At 41.7% G+C, this 23,322-nt stretch overlaps 2 protein-coding genes across 3 annotated transcripts; one reads left to right on the plus strand and one right to left on the minus strand.

Annotated features, from left to right (window-relative positions):
• Positions 1 to 8,873: 8,873 nt before the first annotated feature.
• On the plus strand, positions 8,874 to 19,773 carry dhrsx (dehydrogenase/reductase (SDR family) X-linked; the record flags this gene model as incomplete). 2 transcript variants are annotated; one of them, XM_079185327.1, is made up of 7 exons in its annotated part: positions 8,894 to 8,993; positions 13,821 to 13,928; positions 14,184 to 14,252; positions 15,518 to 15,619; positions 15,703 to 15,910; positions 17,591 to 17,798; positions 18,403 to 19,773. In XM_079185327.1, 7 exons carry the CDS (start codon positions 8,894 to 8,896, stop codon positions 18,580 to 18,582), a joined length of 975 nt encoding a protein of 324 aa, XP_079041453.1. In that variant the 3' UTR covers positions 18,583 to 19,773. The 2 variants fall into 2 exon arrangements, with proteins under 2 accessions (XP_079041452.1, XP_079041453.1); XM_079185326.1 differs by lacking the exons at positions 13,821 to 13,928; positions 14,184 to 14,252; positions 15,518 to 15,619; ... (1 more) ...; positions 17,591 to 17,798; positions 18,403 to 19,773 and adding an exon at positions 10,960 to 13,540 and having other exon boundaries at positions 8,874 to 8,993.
• Positions 19,774 to 20,282: 509 nt separating this feature from the next.
• Positions 20,283 to 23,008, minus strand: LOC306715162 (ankyrin repeat domain-containing protein SOWAHC-like). Its single transcript, XM_079185438.1, has one exon. The coding sequence runs from the start codon at positions 22,907 to 22,909 to the stop codon at positions 21,122 to 21,124; it is 1,788 nt and encodes a 595-aa protein (XP_079041564.1). The 5' UTR covers positions 22,910 to 23,008; the 3' UTR covers positions 20,283 to 21,121.
• Between the last annotated feature and the right edge of the window lie 314 nt (positions 23,009 to 23,322).

Here is a 23,322-nt window from a genome sequence, read left to right on the forward strand (position 1 = left end):
ATCAATAAGTAGAACAACTGAAAATACAAGCTCCTGTTTGCTGACTTTTGCATTTTTTATGTAGTTTATCATATGGCTACAGTGTATATGAAAGATCATAAAAGGTCTTCTTATGAATGTGTTATTACTGATGTATAAAGTATTACTACACGAACAACTCATTTCTGTATTTATGAGCAGATATTTAAAGATTTAGATATCTTGCATCAGGGACACATAAATTGTGACACAAGGCCGGATTATCAACTCCGACCCAGGCCGTCTGTGTGGCAATGAGTCTGTGGTGATTTCATCATTACTAATGTGTTAGACGCACCACTAGAACACAAGTAAAACCTGAAGAAGCAACAAGTCGAATGTCTTCATGTATGTCCACGTCTGTTTGGTGGAGGCCCTGTTGAACTGGACTCAAGCTGACTGGGCCAGTGGAGGTATGTTAGGTTCAGAGAATCCACTAGATGTCGCTGTGTCTTTAAGAAGTCTCCTCAGTCCGGCTCCCGATACTGTAGGCTATATATACTAATGTTTTAGTAAGTAAATGTAATGTACTACTAAAGGTAGTGATGCTAAAGCAAAACTTATGAACATCCACTCTTATATGTAATGTCGTTCCCTTAGATATTTGATCAAATCGATCTATTATTGTAGACTTTTTCAAAGTAACCTGTGGTAAATGTCTGGAATACATACGTGGAAATAATTAAAGTTATTATTTAATACTTTACATTTTAATTTTCACACACTTTTCTGGCCCTCATCCAGAAGAATTGTTGTTTGTTACTTATATATTAATATTTCAGTAATAAAAGCCTGGGATGCTTTGTGTGAGCCCATCGGGCCCCTGTGAGAGAGCGGTGCTGGGACGAGTTACGCCACAGGTTTAATACTTGGGCGGCAGCAGAAATGATGCAATGCTGAGGTGTCTGATGTGCTCATCTGTCTGACAATGTTAATGCACCACCAGTCCTCCACTTCATTAGGACAGAGACCTGACGCAACCTCACGGTTGGGCTTTATAGATCATGCATATAACCACTCTCTGCATTAGCATGGACAGGCCCGACTTCCTCTGGTACCACTGAGGGGACAGAGTGTTTCATTAACACATCTACTTGTATGATTCTGAACAGGCCACTCACCATTACCATTGGGGGCTTCGGAGAGGTCCGATCCTGTAGGATGAGGAACACGTCAGGTTATCATGAGTAGCATACGGTTCACTTCTGTGTGTTTGTGTGGCCTACGCCTGGACCAGCAGCCCAGACGACATGTGCTCAGTGTAAGCATGGTGCTCGGAGTCATACAGCGTGGTTGCTGGGTTCACTGCCCTTCGACACCACGAGTCACTAGGCGGTTGTTTCCCGACAGAAAGGCCTGCATGTCAACACCCCAAACACAGTGGGTGGAGCGGTGAAACGAAGACGACTAATGCTGCCATGAATACTCACGAGAGCACCAAATGTGGATTCATCCGCTGCTGAAAATAGTCCCCAACAGAATTCCCCCATGTTTTAGTGACCTTTGTTAGAAGCTACAGTGACCAGCTGGTTTTGGTCATTACTGAGCTTCAAATATTGAAATATTGGAGCGCCTTGTAGCCGAGTGGTCGATTCCGGCCTTCTTCTTTAAAACAAAGTGTGCACTGTTTGTGAGGTGATGTGTCTTCAGCGGAGAAGTCATAAAGAATTCAATGATGCACTTTGATTCAAACTCCTGACATGTGCTTTAAAGATCAAACAAGCACGGTAAACACCTAAGAACACTTATCATCCAAATGTCTCCTCATGTCTCGTGTTCTATTCCGATTTGATTTCACTTCCTCTTGTTCTTATCTACTCTTCCAGGGAATGAAGATCCGGGGAAAGGATTATCGGCAACGAGAGGTTCGGAGAGTGCGGAGATAAAAGTGCACTTTTACACGTCTAGGTGTGCCCACCTCGTCCCTCCAGTGATAAGAGGTTACAGGTGATGGACGGATGGAACCACAAGAATAAGAATATCTCACCACCATTAACCAGTACAAGTATTCATCTAGAAAACCACAGTTTAGCTCTCCTAACTGATGGTTCTTTTGTTCAGTATCTTACCTTTTGCAGTCACTGTTCCAGTAACCAGAAGTAGAAGGAAAGCGACCCTCAAACCAGACTTCATTTTGGCTGTATCTTTCCTCTGCAGCGCAGTACTGTAGACGAGCTGTACCTGCACACCTACCTTTTAAAGAGCAGACTGGGTGTGGAGCTCTGACGGAGACCTTACCAAAGATACATTGCAAAAGACTCTTCTTAACGAACCTGACGAAAACAGATTAGTTCGAAACAAACAGAACAATTAGTGGTTAGGGCTCCCATCAGTAATGACTTCTGTCCTCCCTGTGGTCACTTTACACCTCTTGTGAAATGTGTTATGATTCATCATTATCATGTAATATTTAGTAATGTGCGTGTCATGCCATGTTATTCCAGTTTATCTGTGCATTCTTTATTTCTATTTTAAGAACAAAAAATTTAAATTCATATAGCACTTTTCCAAATCAATGAAAATGAGCCAAACAATAATAAAGTATGGAACTGAAACACTTAACTGAGTACATCCCATGTCCTGCAGGAGCAGCTATACTGTTAACCTATTTATTTACCCAGCATCCATTGCAATGGGCATGTTGGTCTCAGCTGATGAAAATGTCCCTTGACAGAATTGGCCTTTAATAACCTGGAATAAATCTCAGCTCACTTTTCCAATATTTAATAATAATAAATTACTGAATTCTTCGTTTTCAAATGTGATTTTGGGGGGCACTGATTTGGATGGAGGAATGAGAGAAAAAAATGAGAGAAAAAAAGTGGGAGGTGCTGATATTATTTGATTTTGATGATTCAATGAGTTTCACATGACTACGTCCTGCATTTCACATATGTAATAGCTGATCTGTCTTTTTTTATTTAAAATCTATTTTTCTTTCTTTTATTTTGTTAGAAAATTGACGTGTTTGATGAGAATTTACAACTATATTAAAAACATGGTGCCAATAAAGCCCAAACCCCATATCCTGGAGTAGAGGACAGATTGTGTAATATTGTTTTTCTCATCCTAACGTGGAGAACACCGTTTTCATTGACTCGCGACCGGTCGATCGAGCACGTTATTTTTCATTCAGGTAAATTGCGGAAGACCCCAACTCCTCTACAGACGTCAGACAGACTTCCCCGCCGCGTGCGCGCGTGTCCGCAGCCTCCCCGATACCGGCAGCGCGTGCAGAACGGAGGATCCCCTCAGCCCTGAGATGCAGTCCCTCATCTCTCCCGTGCTCAGGGCGATCCTGGTGGCTCTCTTCATCTTCGCCATCCTGCTCATCCTCTACGTGATCCTGTGGTACATCTGCCGGGACGTGGACGGTGACCACGGGATCTGACGGACATGGACTCACTGAAGGACACCCAGGAGCCCAGGGAGAGCAGGGTGACCCTGACCACCGAGCGCACCTTCAGGTGATCCCCTCTTTGGTTATTTAACTGCGGTCGGGAGTGTGCTGTGATTGATTTGTATTCAACATGTTGCACCAACTGAGCTGCAGTCAGTCAGAGGACGAGGGAGCAGATTATTCCGCGCTTATTGGGATTTATGGATCATCTTAGATGGTTATTCATTTGAAGCCCTTTTTAAAAGGCATTCAAGTTGACACTATTTACATCCAATTGACTGCACGAGGTGAATCTCTAAGTGGTTTCTGGTTCAATCTATAATAATGTCTAAAGCTTTGATGTTAAATTGAGGATTTGCTCAAAGCAGAATGACCATGGACACAATTAATAGTAGCAATATTTTCAGAAGTCATTTTATGTCATTAACAGGGATATTTGTCTCTGCAAATGAACGCGGGGATCTGACTTTGTAGCTGAAAGCTTATGGAACAGCGTGTGTTCTTTATACTATGACAGTTTTTCTAGAATAAGATTTAAAAAACAAACTGCAATATATTGCCTTACTTACAGTATTGCAATATATTGAATGGTAACCCCTGTTTCATGATGCGTATCACCAGATTCTTGCCATTTATAGAAGAAAGCACAAAATATTAGGGTGGTCTTCCTGATGGTAGTTTCCCCTAGATTCCCATCATCACTGAATTTAATGAAATTAGGGTGTGTCCTAATTCTTTGTGGTGTTATTATATTTCCCACTTCCTGCTTTTTGCCAGGAGCTTGCAGACTGTTTTTATAAACACCAGCAGTAGCTATCCATGCGGACATCATCTGTTACGCTGAGACAAATTTCTACGCTCAGCTCATTCAGCACTCACTCTCTGCTGTGTGGATGCCAGCAGCAGATTAAGATGAAGCTAATGTGGCCGGTTGTGCTGTTAATGGTTCAGCTTTCTGCTGCCTGTGTGATCGATTCCTCAGCCGTTACTAACTGATATTAAAGCTGTGTCTTTTGGACACACTCAACCACTGTGCTTCAGAAAAACCTGATCGTTATCATAGATTTGTCTGCCTCGTGTCTTTCTTACTCAATGAAAAACAATAGTCAAAGGATACTTTTGGAGATGTAAATATAAATGAGAGGACAGTTGTGTTGCACTAGATATCACAAGGTGATATACTTATTTTAAGTTCAATTCAATTCAATTTATTTTTGTACAGCCCAAAATCACAAATTAGAAATTTGCCTCAGAGGGCTTTACAATCTGTACACATGCAACATCCTCTGTCCCGGAACCCTCACATCGGAACAGGAAAAACTCCCCCAAAAAAAACCTTTAACGGTGAAAAAAGAGGAAGAATAAGAATATATCCCTCTCCCATGATGGACAGGAGTGCAATAGATGTCATGTGTAGAACAGGATAATAGAATTACAACACATTCAATGTAATTACAACATATTCAATGTGTGACAGAACCACGGCAGGAGGCAAGACCAGGTCCAGGTATAACCCGGATACACAGGAACCTGTGAGGCGAGAAAGCACAGATACTCTGGTGAAGAAGCAGGTCAATAATGTGCATTAATGGTAATTAATAATAACAGTGATATTAGCAGTTGGGGTCAGCAGGGCCATGGTAGGAGGAAGGACCAGGGTCCAGATGAAACCACGATCCATGGAAACCTGTGAGGAGAGAAAGCACAAAGACTCCGGGGAAGAAACAAAGTCAGTAATGTGCATTAACGGTATCGGTAATAGGGTTAATAATGTTAATAATAAAGTTAGTAGTAGGTGTCAGCAGGGCCATGGCGGGTGGAAGGACCAGTGTCCAGATAAAACTGCGATCCATGGAAACCTGTGAGGCAAGAAAGCACAAAGACGAAGTAAAGTTAGTAATGAGCATTAATGGGACATGAATTCATACAGACAGAGATGAATAAGAGGAGAGAGGAGCTCAGTGTATCCTAGGAAGTCCCCCGGTTGTCTTAGCCTATACCAGCTTGTCTAAGGGCTGGTCCAAGGCAAACCTGAGCCAGCCCTATATAAACCTGAGCCAGCCCTAACTATAAACCTGAGCCAGCCCTAACTATAAACCTGAGCCAGCCCTAATTATAAACCTGAGCCAGCCCTAACTATAAACCTGAGCCAGCCCTAATTATAAACCTGAGCCAGCCCTAACTATAAACTATAAGCACTATCAAAAAGGAAAGGCTTAAGCCTACTCTTAAATGTGGTGAGTGTGTCTGCCCCCCGGACTGAAACGGGAAGCTGGTTCCACAGAAGAGGAGCTTTTAACTGATATTAACCGTAATCTACAACAACAGTTTAATACTGTCAACATTATTACATTACTGTGCTGTATAGAAAAGCCATTATACTGTTATTTAAGTGTTCCAACTGTAATTTCCATGGACAGTTTTAATACATCAAGTATCAAGTATAATATAAATAATAATTGTTTTCTTTAATTAAAGTGAAAAAAATATTAAATCTAGATAAAAACACACTAAATGTTGCAAAATGATTTTCCCTAATAACTTATATTACCATAATATATTACTGTTATTATGTCATTTCTGCCACTTTCCTCAACTGATCCTGAATTAATTTTCCAATGTGCGAACAATGGAATTATCTGAATGTAATGATTCATTTATTTACCAATTCATTTATTTAATAAAGGCTTCTTAAACTGTTTGGGTGAATGTTACAGGCTTGTGTTGAGACATATGATGAGTGGGACTGAAGAATGAGTCGACCTTTGATTTCACGCTGAACCTGTTGTGTAAAATAACTCTAATCTGACATTCTTCATCATACAACGTGAACAACGGCAGATCAATTATACTTCATGCACGGACCCATTATGTCGGACATTGGATGTAACATAAATTATATCAGAATTAAGTTAACATCGTTTATGTTGAGGGCAAATGACCAAGCTAACTCCATCTAACTAAACTCAGCTTGTTGATTTGATTGCTAAGATATTCAATCCTGTGGCTACGAAAATCAAATGACTCGACACGTTGGTAACGTGGTTCGAAAGAAAGATAACGACATCAAATATGATCCTCTCAGCAGCTAAAGGAGAGTACGGTCCGCGAGCTAAAGTTAGCTGAAAGTGTTCGCATGCATGCTAGCAGTGTGCGGTGAACACCAAGTAATGTATCGAAGAAAAAAAACAGTTAATACAAGGAAAATTCAACACAAAATGACAAAACTGGGTCAAGCTAACTTTGATTACATGCAAAATACCTTGTTAAGTAAACCTATCTTGAATATAATCATGGGTCCATCCAGTATGATGGGTTATGAACGTTCAAAAATACTGTAGCCTAGTATATCCAAGTTTGGACAGTAGCTTGCTGTTGATCATTTTTTTCTCCCAAGGCATCAACATTTGGTATATTCAACTATGTATTCAACTGTTTATATGAAGAACAGTACATTACTGTCAAGAATTCCCGTTTTTTTTCAGCGATTTGTGACAGTGAGGTTAAAAAATTGCAGGCGTATTATTACTAAAGAGCCGATGGTGTCTGGTCCCAAATGTCAAGCCGTAAAATGGCCTCACTCTATCGCCATGACAAATCATTCATGAGTAGATATATCCAACAGTACAAAACAACACAACTATTATTCCACAGGGAAAATCTGCAATTACGAATTACATTAGGAGGAGATCAAGGAAGAATGTTTGGTGAATAATATCAAAACTGGATGTAGTATATTAGGTGCTATTACTCAAAGACTATATATATTTTCATGTCTGAAACTTTATTCAGAATTTAGCAGGTTTTAGACGTTTGCGTTGGGTAGTGAAATTTACAGAAAACATTGATTAGTTCACTGATATAAGGGTAGAAACAATTGTCTGAGTCAGGTGGGGTTGGTTTGGTTTGGCTACAGCCGTTGGTTGATGGAATATACATGTATCCTGTCGACACAGTGAAAGCATGTCACATTGCAGCAGCAGCTTCAGTCCACCATTAGTGTACACAGGATCACTGTAGTTCAAACGTGTAAAAACAGAAGGAAATAGACGGAACTAACTAGTCAGAATTTCAGAATAGCCAATGCAAGATTGAGAACCAAGACTGTCTAATATTATCTTGCTGCTAGAATAACAGTTTTTTTTGTTTCGTTAAATTAGCTTGAAGTTAAAATGTCCTTAAATGTCTGATTAAACAGCTTGTCAGCTACTTTAGGCTACACACATACTGTCATACTGTGCTCATTTGATATCATGTGAATCCAAACTTCAAGGAAAATCCATCTGTATGTTAGCGGGTACAAACCAGTTCAATCCATCACGGTTCCTCAAACAAGTCTGTGTGTGCCAGTTCAAATGGTGAGTTGTTCCGTCAGCCTATAATGCATAGATGGCTTCATACATAATTTGCAGTTAACTACACTCTGTGTTTTTTTTGTCATTTAGTGGTCCTGTTATCAATGAAGTAAATGTGAATAATTACAAAACGTGGCCAACTGCACTTGTAGGCTGTAGCCTTGTCCTGTCTGTGCGTTCCTCTAGTGAGGATGTGGGCAGTGAGACTGGGTGCCTGGTGGCCCGACGACCATTTTCTAATTCACAATAAAAATAAATTGATTGAATGAGATTTGTTGTACTATTAATGTAAATAAGGTGCCGGACTGCATACAGAAAAAATCTAAATCGACTAATAGAGGTTGTTAATCAAAAAACAGTTTGTTTACTGTCATTTTGCAAAAGTGGCCTCCGAGCAAATATATATATTTTATTTTTGATAAATGTTTCTTATCACGCTTGCAGAAATGCACAATGACATTTGGTTATCATTGTGAAACAATTTGTTGGGTTTAGGAAACAAAACTTGTTTATGGTTGGAAAAAAAGATCATGGTTTTTGTTTAAATATAAACATAACAACGTAACTAGACTAAATAAAACTCAGTTTTATAGCATGTCACTTTAAAAAAACGTTTGCTCGATATGATTTGTCACTTCGCTCTATATGAATGAAAACTGTCCACATTCCAAAAAAAAAAGGATTCAACATATTTCCTTCTCTTTAGGAAATCCTGTAGCTTACATGGTTTTGACACATGACTCATGAATAATCACCTATTAGAATCTTTTATACAGTATTTATTTTTACAAGTAAGACATGACGCATAATAAATACTAATACAAAGGTTTTACATTTTGTACTACGAAAGAGTGTGTTAAATGAGTTTGTGGTGGTTTAGACCACAACTTTAAGCCTACATTACAGTACAATGCATTCATTTAAAATGTACTAGGAAGAAGAGAGGGTCCTAAAAGTAAGCTTTCTTGTCTTAACAGTTCATCTGAACCAACTTTTCCATCATGTGACGCCATTTTCCTGGAGGCGGAACCACGGACAGATAAATCCCTCGCAGGCTCCGAGTCGGACACTTTGACGTGAAGCACAGACGAAGTCGGAAGCTGTACCGGTCGGAAGCATAATGTGGCTGCAGTCCGTGCTGCTGCCTCTCCTCAGGCTGTATCTATGCGGAATGAAAGTTCTCTTCTATCAGATGTTCAACAGATCGTTCACGCTACCAGGTAAAAATCAATGTATATTTTATTTAGCTAATGATATTCTTTGAAATTATAATCTCCCGGCATGCACGATATGTGCCGTTTCCATGCGGATCTCCGTTAGAAATGGGACTGTTTACATATACATGATCGGTAAAATGTAGCGTTAGTCCGTCATAATCTTCCAACAAAATAAATAATGATGAATCAAATCTAAATAATGCGACTGTAGTGAACAGAGATGTTGCTGGAGGGACTGTGGGATGTTTCTAACCGAGTTTGGCATATTTTTAAAAAGTCTTAAAACAATAGTCAGGAATGAACATCGTTAACGAGTCGGATATCATATAGCCAATTCATGACTGATATTGTATCTATAGATTATTGTTGTTTTTAAGCTGTATTCAAATTCATTCTGAGGGTTTCATGAAGTATTGAATGTGAGCTCGTTCATTAATACTTTAGCTTTTGAAAGCTAAGACCTCAAAATGTAATAAACCCAATAGCGTAATAAATTAGACCAACAATTTAATAAAATGCCGGAATGATACTGAAATAACATTTGACCGACTAATGTAATACACAAGTATGGTATAGAAAATGTATACTACTCTTAGTGTCATGGTAGTTCACTGAAAACAATCATATTTAACACTGATGTCATGTTTAGGAATGTATACTCTAGTCTTTTTAAGTTATCACAATATTGGTTTTATTCCATTTTCAATAATAAGTGCAAATTGTGTTCCATTTTTTAGGAGATTATTACATTATTCGATAATGTCCCAAGACATAACAGAATAGTATTTGGAGCCTACTATGAAGATATTTTTACCCTCATTGAGTATATGTGATTATTAATAGAATGTATATTTTGTGATTATGAATATAGCTCTTGTATACACACACACAAACTACTCAAACTGATGTTGAAAGCAGCGCAGTGTTCCACTGCGAGGTACTACATCAGTACGCCCTTCATGTGTGACAAACAAATACTAGTTTAGTTTTCTACAGTAAGACAAAGAGAGGATTGTGTCTCCAGGCAGCATGAGGCGGGTTGGACCTGAGGTTTACACACTTCTAATCTCACAGAGAATGCAGGCTATTTATCAGCTAGTAAGAGGATTTCCTAAATTCTAGTTATTTATATGGAATTTCCCACACCGTGACTAAAAGATAAAGCCTGACTGGCTTGTGATTTTTTTGCAAAAATTCCAGTTTTGCAGCTGCCCTCTTTTTATGAATTTTCTTTTCATTTCTTTCTGTTGTTGGTTTGGACATCAGTCCTGTTAAAGCACTACGTGTGTTTCGCCTCCATTTTGAAATACGCCCTTAATCTGAGTTTGTATGCACTCAAGTGACTCATTCCAGTCACTGACCTGATTTCTGAAATGATGAAGACTGGTTCTTTGGTGTTTTAATGCCAACTAGTGGGGACCAAATACTGAATTGTGTTGAATGAAAATCCTTCAACAGATCACTGGTGTTGAATCATTTTGTATTCTCGCTTAATTACAATGAACTAATAACAGGCTAATACAAATGTGGTCGAGAGAGCTCTTATTAAAACCCCATTTGAAAACACTCCGTTGCCAGTTTATTAGGTACACCTAGCTAAAGCGTGTGCAGTCTAATACCACAGTCCTGCAAGAAATCCTCCCATCATGAAGGTTATAATCAGTGTTTAGTTGTAGAGAGGTGTTTATTCAACTGTATGATCATGTTTGGTCATATGGTGTAAACACAATTCGAAACGGCACTATAATTACTATTGAATACCTCTTAAACGATGTCAATAAAAACGGAACATTATAAACTTCATGAAGGTAGAATGTGTTGCACAACTGTTTATGATTTTTCACTGTGATCTAGTTTGTTGTGAGCCTTGCCGACTGATTTTCAAGATCCCATCTCAGCGTAGCTTCACAAATTGCTCGACTGTTTTTTAACCGCATCCTTCAAATGTGTATTTCACTATTCTTGTTAGGTGCTCAATAAGTGAAGGAACCGATGGAGGCTAAAAGTTCAGGACCTTCATGCTCTGCCCCCAAACTGGTGTCACACCCGCGGGCAAAAAGCAAAGTCTGGAAATACTTTGGCTTTGACTCGGATGCAAATGGCTTCATATTGCACTGGAAACGGATATACTGTCGCGTATGTATGAGTCAAATCGCTTACTCCGGAAACACCTCCAATCTTATGTACCACCTTGAGAAGAACCACCCCGTAGAATTCAACGCATTTGTGAGGAGCAACACGGATCAGATGCGCGAGGCGTTTGCCATGGCGTTCTCCAGGATAAAGACCGAGCCTTCGCTTGTACCTGTTCAGCAACCGTCCCAGGACACAAACCTAAAGCCGAGTTTAGATGATGAAAACAGGCGACGCAGTGATCTAACAATGGCCGTCATCAACTTCATCTGTGAGGGGCTGTACCCTGTATCTGTAGTTGAGGAGCCTACTTTCAAGACCTTGATGAGTACTGTCGATCCCGGGTACTCTCTACCGAGCAAAAGTGACGTGGCCGTTAAATTGCTCCCTCAGATGTACTGCCGTACCCGGGACATGGTCTTCTGCGAGCTTGCTGGGGTTGTGAACTGTGGCGTGACCACTGACCTTTGGCAAAGCCAAACCCAGAAAAGGACCTACATTTCGCTCTCTATGCATTCAGTTAACTACTGTAGTACTATTGGCTTCTCCATGATCAACAAGTGTCTTAAAACCTTCATAGTGCAAGAGGACAACACGGCCGAGAACATCACCAGAGCGATGTACGAGGCGTTCGTTGAGTGGGGGATAACTCACAAAGTCAGCGGTGCCACCACAAACAGTTCAGTTGACGTTGTCAAAGCGTGCTCACTCCTAGACCTGTCCGTGGAAATGCCTTGCCTCGGACACACCATCAACCGTGCGGTGGACGAAGCCTTCCAGTTGCCGCGAGTCGACAGCTTTTTGGGATGTTGCCGAAAACTGGTCGACCATTTTCAAGAACCGACGCTTTATCTGCTGAAGGAGAAACAGAAGCAGCATGGCCTCCCACAGTGTGCGCTCATCGCAGACAGGCCCAGGTCTTGGTTGGCCACGTTGGCAATGTTGCAAAGACTGGAGGAGCAACAAATTGCTATAACTGCGACACTTAGAGAGAGTTCCAGCAGTCATCATTTCAGCTTTGAAGGCACTCACTGGGCTTTGTTGGATGGCTTGATTGAAATCCTTCAGCCTTTTAAAGTTGTGGCGAACATGATCACTTCTTGTAGGTACCCAACCATCAGCATGGTTCGGCCCGTGCTTCATATGCTGCTGAACACCACCCTCAAGGTCAATGACGGGGACCTCAAAGAGATCAGCATGTCCAAAGAGATCATCTCAAAGGTCTTATCCAGCACCTATTCGCAGGATACGTCGCAAGACATTTCAACGTTCCTCAACGTTGCTACATTTTTGGACCCTCGGTACAAGAAGTTGCCCTTCCTGTCCACTGAGGAGCGCTCCAAAGTTGAGAGTACCATCATAGAGGAGGTGAAAGCGATCCTGGAGAAGCAGATTGCAGAGCGACCGTGCCGAGATGATTTCTCCTTGGACTCTGATGAGCCACCGAGCAAAAAGCCTGCGCTTCTAAGAGAATCTGCCAGGAGTTCAACCCAAGACAACCCTTTGGCTGCCATATTTTGTCAGTTCAATACAGACCAGAGCCAGGAGGAGCTGCATGCACAGGTGTTGGAGGAGCTGAGCAACTACAAAGCACAAAGAGTCCTCGGTCTGAATGAAGACCCGTTATTCTGGTGGTCGAGTCATGCGCCCTTGTTCCCCGCCCTCCCTAAGGTGCTCCAGAAGTACTGGTGTGTTCCTGCCACCAGTGTGCCGTGTCACCGGCTGTTCGGCCCCTCTGGGACTGCTCTGTGTGGGAAAAGGAACCGCATAGCTCCAGCTTTAGTAGATCAGCAGATCTTCTTGTACGAGAACTCGAGAAGCTACTATGAGCCTGAACCCTGTGAGGGGGATTTGGACAACGTTTAGGAGAGCCTCTTGAGTGACTGTGTGCTTAAAATGAGCAAAAAGTCAAAGAAGTGTGATGAATTTATTCCTTGTAATGGAACTGTTGTACCAGTAATTACCGTTTCTTTTTTTTTAAGAGTTTTTACCTATATTGTCTTACATAGTCATTCTAAAAGGAATTCTAGGGAACTTGGAGGTCTTGTTGTACTTTGTTAAAAAATGAGATTGAAATCAATCTTCTCATCTCAGGAAAGAAAAGGAAAAACTTCAAACCTGAAGGACTTTATTAAAGCCTATAGATCAACTATACAAATCACGTTTTTTTTATTTTGCCATCGCATTAATCAGAGGAAATCCTTAAACTGCTACAGTTGTCACACAGTAGATCTTCATCGGATCAAACGCACCTGTAATCAAACACCAAAAGAATTTTAGAAATCTTTTCAAAGATTAAGCTCTGTGAATTCACTTTTTTAGTATTTTTTGTGATGGATGTTTTTTTTTTTATGTCTTGCTGTGCAGAACACTGGCACATGTGATTATGATGTAAAAGCAATCTATGAAAGTAAAGGTTTGATCTTCAACATTTTACTGACTGTTTGACTTTCCTTTTTTTTTATTGTAACATTGGTGCATTTTTATGAATACACTCACAATTATTCATCTTTCACAGGGGCAACGTATTTTAAATTATATTAATTGATTCTTGAATAATTACACGTTCCTGTCCTGACATAGTTTATATGACACTACCTGTTATTCACACAAACATTGAATCATATTGAGTCCTAAAAACATCTGCAAATGAAGGATTGGATAATGTTGTCATGTGATCCGCTCTCTCCTACACAGTCTTGCCCAAGCGGAATGGAAGGGTTGCCGTTGTGACGGGGGGCACCAGAGGAATGGGTTATGAGACAGCGAGGCACCTGGCACGCCTCGGCATGCATGTTGTCATAGGTAGGGTGGATTATTCTAAATACCTCGGAGTGTGAAAGCTCCACCAGGATCGGCCACCTTTTTACATTTCAGTCAAACATGTGATGTTGTCAAAATGTTTAGTAAATACAGCCGAGCTTGATACATGACAGCTAATCATTTTCAGACAGAATGAATAATTAGTAGCGACGTGAGCTTTAGCCAGTCCGGTTGAGTTGTAGTAGATATCTGCTGGACATCCGCCCACCAAGTCTCTCTGATCTCCATCATCTCCAGCTGGAAACGAGAGGGAGGAGGGAGCGGCGGCCGTCGGCAGGATTCAAGAGGAAGGCGTCGAGGGGAAAGGTAATCATCTGTCCGTCTCTGGTCACATGTCATTTAAGACAAAAGAAAAGAACTCTTTAAATAGTCTGGTATAGAATGTGAGCTGAAAGAGTAGCGGAGCCTTCAAACCAAAGCTGCCAATAGATACTAAATGTTCTCTATTCAAATATACATGCACAGAAGCTAAGACTTTGGCTGTATGAAGTCATTTGTCGTCTGAATTATTCTGTTTTTCTGAATTCTATTTTTCTTTAAATTAGCCATCTCTGAAAAAAGTTTCCAATCCTTTTTTTGATATTCATAATCAATATTAGCTTTTATATTCCACTAAAAACTGATGTTGATGTGACAAAGATCTGGAGAACTGCTGCTGCAAAGGTTGCTCCGTCTGTGTGCAGCTTACGGGGGTAAACATCTGGATGTTAGGTCTTGATCTACTGTCTTTTAAATAGCTTTTCTCTACTATACTATGATGTTTTTATGACTTTCTTCATCATAATGTTTTATTTTTTAGTCGTACTATACTGTCTTTTTATGACTTTTTCCAAAATACTATACTCAACTTTTTTTGTACTTTATTAACATAATATAAATGAATATGAAATACCAGGAAATGCCATTGAAGGGTTTATGTGGTTGAAGTCATTTGTTCTGGTTTGTGCTTAACATAAATCTTCCCCTGAGGATTTCATGAATCTAACCTATTTCCTCTCATTTTGAAAATCAATTTCTAAAATACAAAACTTGTACAAAGTGCTCTGCTCTGGGCCCGAGGCCCGAGGAGTGCTGATGAAAGCGGCTTTAAATGGGACTCACGGAAGCAGCCAGCTGTTAGACTGATTTAAAGTGACACAGAGGTCCTTAAATTATAAAATCTTGACATGAATGACATGCGTGAAGCTGCTAAGAACTAAAACCAGGATTTAGGGGGAACGCATTCTAGTTTCAAAGCTGTTTAACTTATTTTCATTTCCAGTTTTCCCCTAAATTGTTCCGTGTGCACCTATCAATATGCTTTGTATTAACAATGGATGCAATGTGAAAGCTCTTCAGTCTCTTTCAGCTCTGTGGTTTAGCCCACATACTCTATAAAATGATTGATTGAAGATGTCTTATATGTTGTATTCTTTATTTATTTATTCCAGCGCTTCATGCTTATATTAATATTTCAATCTTAATCTCTAAACCGTTTAAACGGGTCTGACTAACTCATCCGATCCTCTTTGTTTACCTCTTTACAGGATGATATGCAATCTGTGCTAACGTGGCTGTTTTTCTGTTCACAGTGGAGTTTGTCTTCTTAGACCTGACCTCGCTCAAATCAGTGCGGCAGTTTGCTCAGGCGTTCAAAGACCGAGGTCTCCCGCTCCATGTTCTGGTTAACAACGGTAAGCTGCTGTAAATGCATGCAAGAGAAGATCATACACACCGACACACTGCGTACACTAAGAGCATATCTCTGTGCGTGTAGCTGGAACCATGATGGTTCCTGAGAGACAGACGGAGGACGGCTTTGAGTTCCACTTTACGCTCAACTACCTCGGCCACTTCCTGCTGACCAACCTGCTGCTGGGCACGCTGAAGAGGTCGGGGCAACAGGGCTGCTGCTCCAGGATCATCAACATGTCCTCCGCTACACACTACTCCGGCGTCGTGCGCATGGATGACTTAAACAGGAGGTGAGAGGAAGAGGGAACGATCTCGGTGCAGTCTGACCAGGATACGGCTGCTCCTGATGCTGATGATTCTGAGGGTTCTGACGACGCAGTCAGTCAGTGCGTGGTTGAAATCGGAATCAAAAAACGGGTTTATTGGCATGTTTGCACATACAAGGAATTCGGCGTGGTGATTGGTGCAGGGCAATAAACACAGCGCAATAGTCAAAGATATTTTCAAGCGATTTAGAATTTAACACAAGTGCTATCAGCACATCACACCCTCAGATTAGTCCTACTGATGATTTTAGTGATCCTCTGACTTTCTAGTTATCTAGTCTTAAGTTTACTGCTAATTAGTAGATGGTAGCATGCTAACACACCGGCGTGGTGCACTGTCACCTCAAAGCATGAAGGTAGTGGGTTCGATCCCCGGTCAGGACCTCTCTGGGTGGAGTTTGATGGGAACAGCCAAAAGCAGAAGACGCTAACACACCAAACTATGATGGTGAACACGATGAACAGTAAATTTGTTAATATGTCCTTGTGAACATGAGGCAGACTTTAGCATTTAGCCCCACGGAGCTGCTAGCCCAAATCCGAATAATGAAACCATTTTACAGTCTTGGCTATGATATGATGCTACATTCTGTTGTCTGCAGTATTCCCTTACTGTGGTAAAGAAGAAGAATCAGTCCGTGTGCAGACGTCAGACATCTATCATCTGTGCTCTGCTGTTGTTGCAGTTATTGCTTTTCATGGCAATATTGCCTCATAGATAGCACAAAGAAGAATACAGAGCAGTCCTTTCAGCCTTCATCTGATCGATGGCATCGCCTCATCTCAGGAAGTGTGTGTGTGTGTCGTGTGTCGTGTGTCGTGTGTGGAGACAACCTGGTTTAGGTATTCAAGATGAACAGTCGTCCATGTATCTGGCAAAACCTGTGATATTGTTGCAGAAAAGCTAACCAAATACTAAGAAAACAAAGTACATGTGTTAAAATCAACCTGCATAAGAATCCTTAAACAAGTAACAGAGATTAAGTAATTAAGGATAATTTTAGATACATTTTAAGTCATGCAAAGAAGATTAAGGCTAGCCTTAGCTGTTTTAAAATGCTTGCCTTTCTCTTTCTAAATTCAATATTTGTACATCTGTCCTTTGGTTTGGCTGCCTGATCCCAGGCCAGCCAGCCTGTAATTAAATCTATAGCGTGTTTTAACAATTGGTGCTTGAAAATCTTGGTCAACATGGTACCATCAGTGCCACATTTTAAGTAAATACAAGATTTCAAAGTTTTGTAAACTGTATTGATTTTCATTATGTAAAGCGTGAGTTTGAATGTGTAAATGGACTTTGTGTTTAGCTTTCTGCAAATACTTGAAGAGATTACAGAGCTGCAGCAAATCCACCAGAGCAGCTTTGGAAGGTTCCATTCTGCAACACAGCGTTTGCTCAAACAGCTTTTTCTGTCAAAGGAAGTCCTTGAACTATAAATTCGCTTTGAAGAGAGCTACTGGTTTATACAGCAACAAACCTGTACTCATGTCTAGCTTTTAGATATAATTGTTTAATTGTTGTATGTCTTCTTCAAGAGCCTTCAAACCAACATAGTCAACTCACAGCTCCGAACCATAACCACTGTTGAGCTCAGTGTGTGAAGCTGACAAAGACTCTGATAGCGTCCCTCTCCCCCTCTCTAGGATCTGCTACAGTTCCCACGGTGCTTATTCCCAAAGCAAACTGGCTCTGGTCCTCTTCACCTACTACCTGCAGGAGCAGCTTACGGCCGGCGGCTTCCCGGTGACCGTCAACGCCGTGGACCCCGGCATGGTGGACACGGCGCTGTACGACAACCTGTGGAGCATCGCGCAGGCGCTGAAGAAACCCGTGGCCAAGATACTGTTCAGGGTACGTCTTCACAGGCTGGCCAGATCAGCGTGTTGCTGAGACAAAAAAAAGGTCTCAGACAAAGGGGATTGTCTCCTGAGTGTCTGTTCACTTCTCCCATTGGAGTCAATAGACTGTAAAGGGGCGGGGCAGTGGTGAAACGCACCTGACACAGAAACAGGAAACCTTGTTCTGAAAGAATACTTTTTTTTTCTTTTTTTTCTCCCTGCCTAATAAACCCGGTCCCTGGGAAAGTAGTCTCGACAAAAGCAGAGTAGTTTCAGGATTTAATTTCCTGTTCATTCGTTAATGGATAGAACATATCAGTGCCATCAACTACATTTCACCGGAATGATTTCCTGTCCGTTCCATTCGATGCTCCTCCAGTGGTTTATATTTCATTGCGTCAGACATTTGTAAGTGGTTCTGTGATATTGACTCTCATCCAACATGAGAGGGATGTGAGAGAACAAATGGCGTTGGAGAATGGTGGCAATATGTTCTCAACTAGTAGCCTTATATAATCATTTGGTGGCAGTGTTAATGTAGTGACCAAATCTTATAAATGCGCACCTCCTCATGTTCATCAACTAAACTTCCATGGTTTCTCCTGCATGCTCCTCAGACTCCAGCAGAGGGAGCGTCCATATCCATCTATGCTGCAGCTGCCTCTGAGATGGAGGGCGTGGGCGCCTGTTACCTGTACAACAGCCACAAGACTCAGTCCTCCGACAGCTCCTACGACTCCGAGCTACAAGCCGAGCTGTGGAAGAAGAGCTGTGAGCTGGTGGGCCTTCAGATATAGTTCCACATCCTCCAGAGCCACAAGTGCTACCGAAGCGCTGCCTGACTTCATGTAGTGTCCCAACACTCAAACATCTAGACTTCCAGGCCGTCCACATCTGCTGACACAGATGGTTTTACAGCTACAGCTTGCATCACAAAGCGCCAAAATCATCCAAGGAGAATACAAACAGACGTATTTTAAGCCAAACTATAAGGTTTTTACTCAACATAGTAGTTTTGTTATTTTTTTGTTTAGTTTAGTTTAAATTCACGTGAACAACGTGTTTAAAACTGCAATTGTTATTCAGTTATAACTGAAATAACATGAAAATTGTTGAGAATGTATTAAATTCAAACTTGAAAATGGTAAACCCGAAGAGAAATGTGCACAGTCGACCAATAGAAACAGTGATTTCACAGTGTGACCTGTATCTTATCATCAGACAATGAACTCCTATATGTTCAGTTTTCATCCATTTTGATTTATCTCTATGCCAAAAAGAATGAATTATTGAATCCTATCTAATTGCTGAAAGGAAACACGGTCGACGTTCCAGTTGCCAGATCCTACACACCGGCCCTTTAAGTGGATTCAGTTTTAGGGTATAAATATTCCATTTGTATACCACAAAGTGGTAATAAAAATGCCTTAATAAAAATGAATCTTTACATTCATATATTGAATTAGTATTTATAGTGCAATATTATTTCACATATTTAACTCAGAGTCTCCACATGCTGATAGCTTTAGCGTTAGTTGACGATCCAAACCTGTTTAATGCAGATACTGTGGGTACGTCTTATAATTATACTATATTTGAGTGTGTTTCATAAAAACTACAGTGACCAGTTGTTTTAGCAAATTCTTGCAAATTGCTCTTTAATGAAAGTCTATAACTATATGTGATACGTTTTCAAAGATTACATGAATGTAAATCGTCGTCCCGGATCATGGTGTCGTCTTACTTTCTATAAGCATAAAAAAAGTTCATGTTCATTTATTTATGTTTCTGATATCCTGGGCCTGCCCTGAACTCTTCTGTTTAATGTTCTGGATACATTTCAGTGTTTCAGCATCAGAAACTGTATTCCAATCAAACTGATTCTACTGCGCACAAATGGTTTACCATGATCACTGTGAAGTATGCCTTTCTTCCAGATTGTACTTATTTATAGTCATGTGAGTTTACAGTTATATTAACAGATTAAGATGTCCCACCAATTAATATGTTCATAAACACTAATTAACAAATTGCTTCGTATGTATTTATTTTTATTTTACATGTATACAATTGATATTATTTCTGTATTTTTATTTTTTTACTTCTGGTTTTAAAACGAGTCTGTTGTCCACATGGTCTATAGTGGAGAAGTGGAACCTTCATTTAAGGAACAGTAGTTTGGTAACATGACCGTCACTTACTAGCCTTTTCTGGAGCTTTCAGCCACATCTCACAGTTCACTCATGAACACTCGTCGATGCGGTGCAAAGCTTCAAGAAGAACTAGTGCGTGAAGAATAGTTGTCCAACTGTTGATTTCTAATTGGGAAAAGGGTTGCCGGGGACCCCGCAGGACCCCTTCAGGGACCACTGGAAACCCCTAAAGACCTCTTCAACTGATTTAAGGTCACATAAAAAATAGTCAAATCAGAAACACAAGCCTTTATGAATATGCAATAACAGAGTTTTATTGATTGAATCAGTCAAACATGCACAACCTTAAAATGGCCCCTTAACCCAGTCCAAGTAACCAGAGGAAATATTTCCTATTCCTTTAACATAAAGGTTTGTGTCCTGTAACTAATTATAATGTGCAAATAAGAATCTAAGAGCTGTTTTTGTTCAAATGTGCAAAGATGTAACAAAATAGATCAACGGTGGAAATGATACAGGATGTACATATTTGAATTTTTACAAAAAATGACAATATATCAGGCAATACTCATTTGTATCACTATTTATGTGCCGAGTGTGACATTTTGCTAATAAGCCAAGATACAGGCCCTGCCAATGTATCAATCCGGTCCTACTGGAGAAAACAGTCAGCAGTTTTCAGTGTGCGGTTAAACGATATGACATCATATGAACAGTACTGTATCAATACTATCAGTACTGTTAAATGTGTGCTTACACAGAAAGAGGCTGGCTGGCAAAATAACAGATTATATATATATATATATATATAATAATATCTCTGTCCTAACAGTGGATATATATTCCTGTTATGTAACCCATTTGTAAACGTCAGTGCTGTGCAGCACACTAACCAGAGGATTGATCCACTTTCTTGGATTTAGCCCGCTCCAGGTGGCTTTAGTATTTTCAGAGGTCTGTCACTTTGTTTTAACCTCAAATGTTGGTGAAACGAGTCACAAACATTTAGGGTTAAATGTAGTGAGTGGACCAAATTCATACAGGAACATTTCACACAAGGTAAAACAGAGCTGAGGTTAAAAACTTTTTTTTTTCAGTATATCAGTGTACATCACTACATCACTGTATGCTTGTACCGTTGGTATCCCTGTAAACCATTTCCTGTCCTGTATCAGTACTGATCTCACCCAAAGAAAGATGTCTTGGGTCTGGACCTAAAGGAACCTCTCCCGGACCCCTCCTGCTCCTCTATGTCTCGGAACGAGGTGCTGTGGACAATCTGCGATGTCCTCAAGCGCAGCCTCTGCAGTTTGGGCTTCATCCTGCTGAATGAGGACTTCCTCCTGAGGACTTTCTCTCTGGATGGAACCTCGCCGTCCACGGAGTCCTGGTCATTGGGGTTGAGGAGTCTGAGGGGCTTCAGGTTGGACTGGAGAGCCTTGGAGAACCTCCAGCGGCCTCCTTCCCTGCGGTCTGTATTCTTTGAGTCAGCACGCTCGTATGCTCCGATTATGTCCCGCATGTCCACACTCACGTTGTCAGTGAGGTACTGGCAGGCCTTCCTCCCGCTGTAGTCTCGGATCTCCACATCGGCGTCGTAGGCCCCCACCAGGAGCTTCACCACCTCCATGTGGTTGTGCATGGCAGCCACGTGCAGCGGCGTGTAGCCGCTGTTGGATCGGACATCGGCGCTGATGGGGACGTCGTGCCGCTTGGCAAAGTTGATGAGCAGCGCCATCAGCTCGGGCTTGCCTTGCTTGGCCGCCCAGTGCAGGCAGGTGAAACCGGTGACGAAGTCCTTCCTCAGGACGAGGCTCGGCTCCGTGGCGAGGAGGGGGCACAATCTGCCCCACTCCCCGTCCGAGGCGCACATCATCCACTCGTGTTCCAGCGGGTCCAGAGCGATGGCGGTCCTGTCGTCATCCGGGTCGGAGGAGACCAGGGAAGCCGAGTCGCCGTCATTCCTATAGGACAGGTACACTGAGCTGCGTATCACCATGCTCCGCCTCAGCTGGGGGGAGCTGTTCATCATTACCTTGATGAAGTGTTTACGACTGCCTTTGGGGCTGCCGAGTCCTTCGCTCCCAGACAGACTGTGTGTGTCCAACTGCCCTTCATCCTCGTCCTCCTCTTCGTCTGACTCCGGCTGTCTGGAGGGAACTTGCCGTTGGGATCCCTTTGAGCTCCTGGTCCCCACGTTAATGAGTTCTACTTCATTCAGGCCTTCTGGTGAAAGAGGCTCTGTCTCAACTGGTCTGTCTCTGGGGCCGAGTCCAACACTACCTGTGTCTACCTGTCCTGTAGTACCGGTTTGTACAGGCCCCAGCAGGATGAACATAGATCCCTCTGCAGGAACAGGCGAAGCTTTAGTCACTGAAATTTCTGGTATTTCAGGCTCGTTTACAACCTGCTTCTTCTTGGAGTCCCTCTTCTCTCGTTTGAAGCTTCCTCTGTTTCCCATCTCACCTGAGCGGCTGTCCAATTCCTCAACTACACAAACAAAGTCGCCACACTCACTCGTGTCGTCCGTTTGCGCTGTAAAAATATTCGCAGTGTTGAAAACATGCGGAACTCTCACCTGGCTGTCACTTCCGTAACCTGCGCCAGGTGAATGCGCCTCACCTCCTGCGGCGCGAGGCTGGGCTGGGAGCTCCTCTGCGTCACTGCCACGAGTTCGACGGCTGTCTGAACCTGCAGGATAACGGTGACGGAGTTCCTCTCGGGACGTTACCGACTCGGTTTCTGTCCCGCGAAACTTTTTCTTCAGGCGGACATATTTCACTTCACTCTCAGTCTTTACAAAAGCAATGTTGTCCACGTACTTTTTAAATTTCTCACGGACAGCAGTTTTCTTCTCAGGCTCCTCCGGGAATACGACCTTAAAATGCGCAATTAAATCCGTGTTTTTCACTTCGCCCCCTTTCTCCTTTAGAAAGGCGAGAATTGCCTCTTGAGTACACTCGGACGCCATTGTAAACTACTAATTTGAATAACCGTCAAAGCAGCAAAACATCGTGTAAACATGCGTTCCTGTCGTACCGTCCCATACCGACAAATCCAACGAGTTATCGTTCGGCGCAGAAATGAATGAAGTAGAACCGCTAACTGTGCCGCGTGAGGACGAGTGTGAGGTCGAGCTTTTCACTGCGTTCTATTTCTAGCGTTCTTCGCCTCCTAGCAACCGAGTGCAGGAGACGGACACTCGCGGACCGTACCATTTGTTCTGTAGAGGTGGAGGGGGAGGAGGATGGTTAAAACCTATGGTAAAACCCATTTAAAAACGTCATTCGTGTTTCTATGAACTGCCAAACATACTTTCATTACGTGCACTTTCAAACGCGATGACGTTTGAAATGAAATAATACATTTTAACATTTAGTTTTC

The sequence above is a fragment of the Pholis gunnellus genome (genome assembly GCF_910591455.1).
Source record: "Pholis gunnellus genome assembly, chromosome: 24".
Taxonomy (NCBI): domain Eukaryota; kingdom Metazoa; phylum Chordata; class Actinopteri; order Perciformes; family Pholidae; genus Pholis; species Pholis gunnellus.

Coding starts and splice junctions, on each gene's coding strand:
- LOC306715162 (XM_079185438.1), bottom strand. CDS start 22,909: ATGGCGTCCGAGTGTACTCAAGAGGCAATTCTCGCCTTTCTAAAGGAG.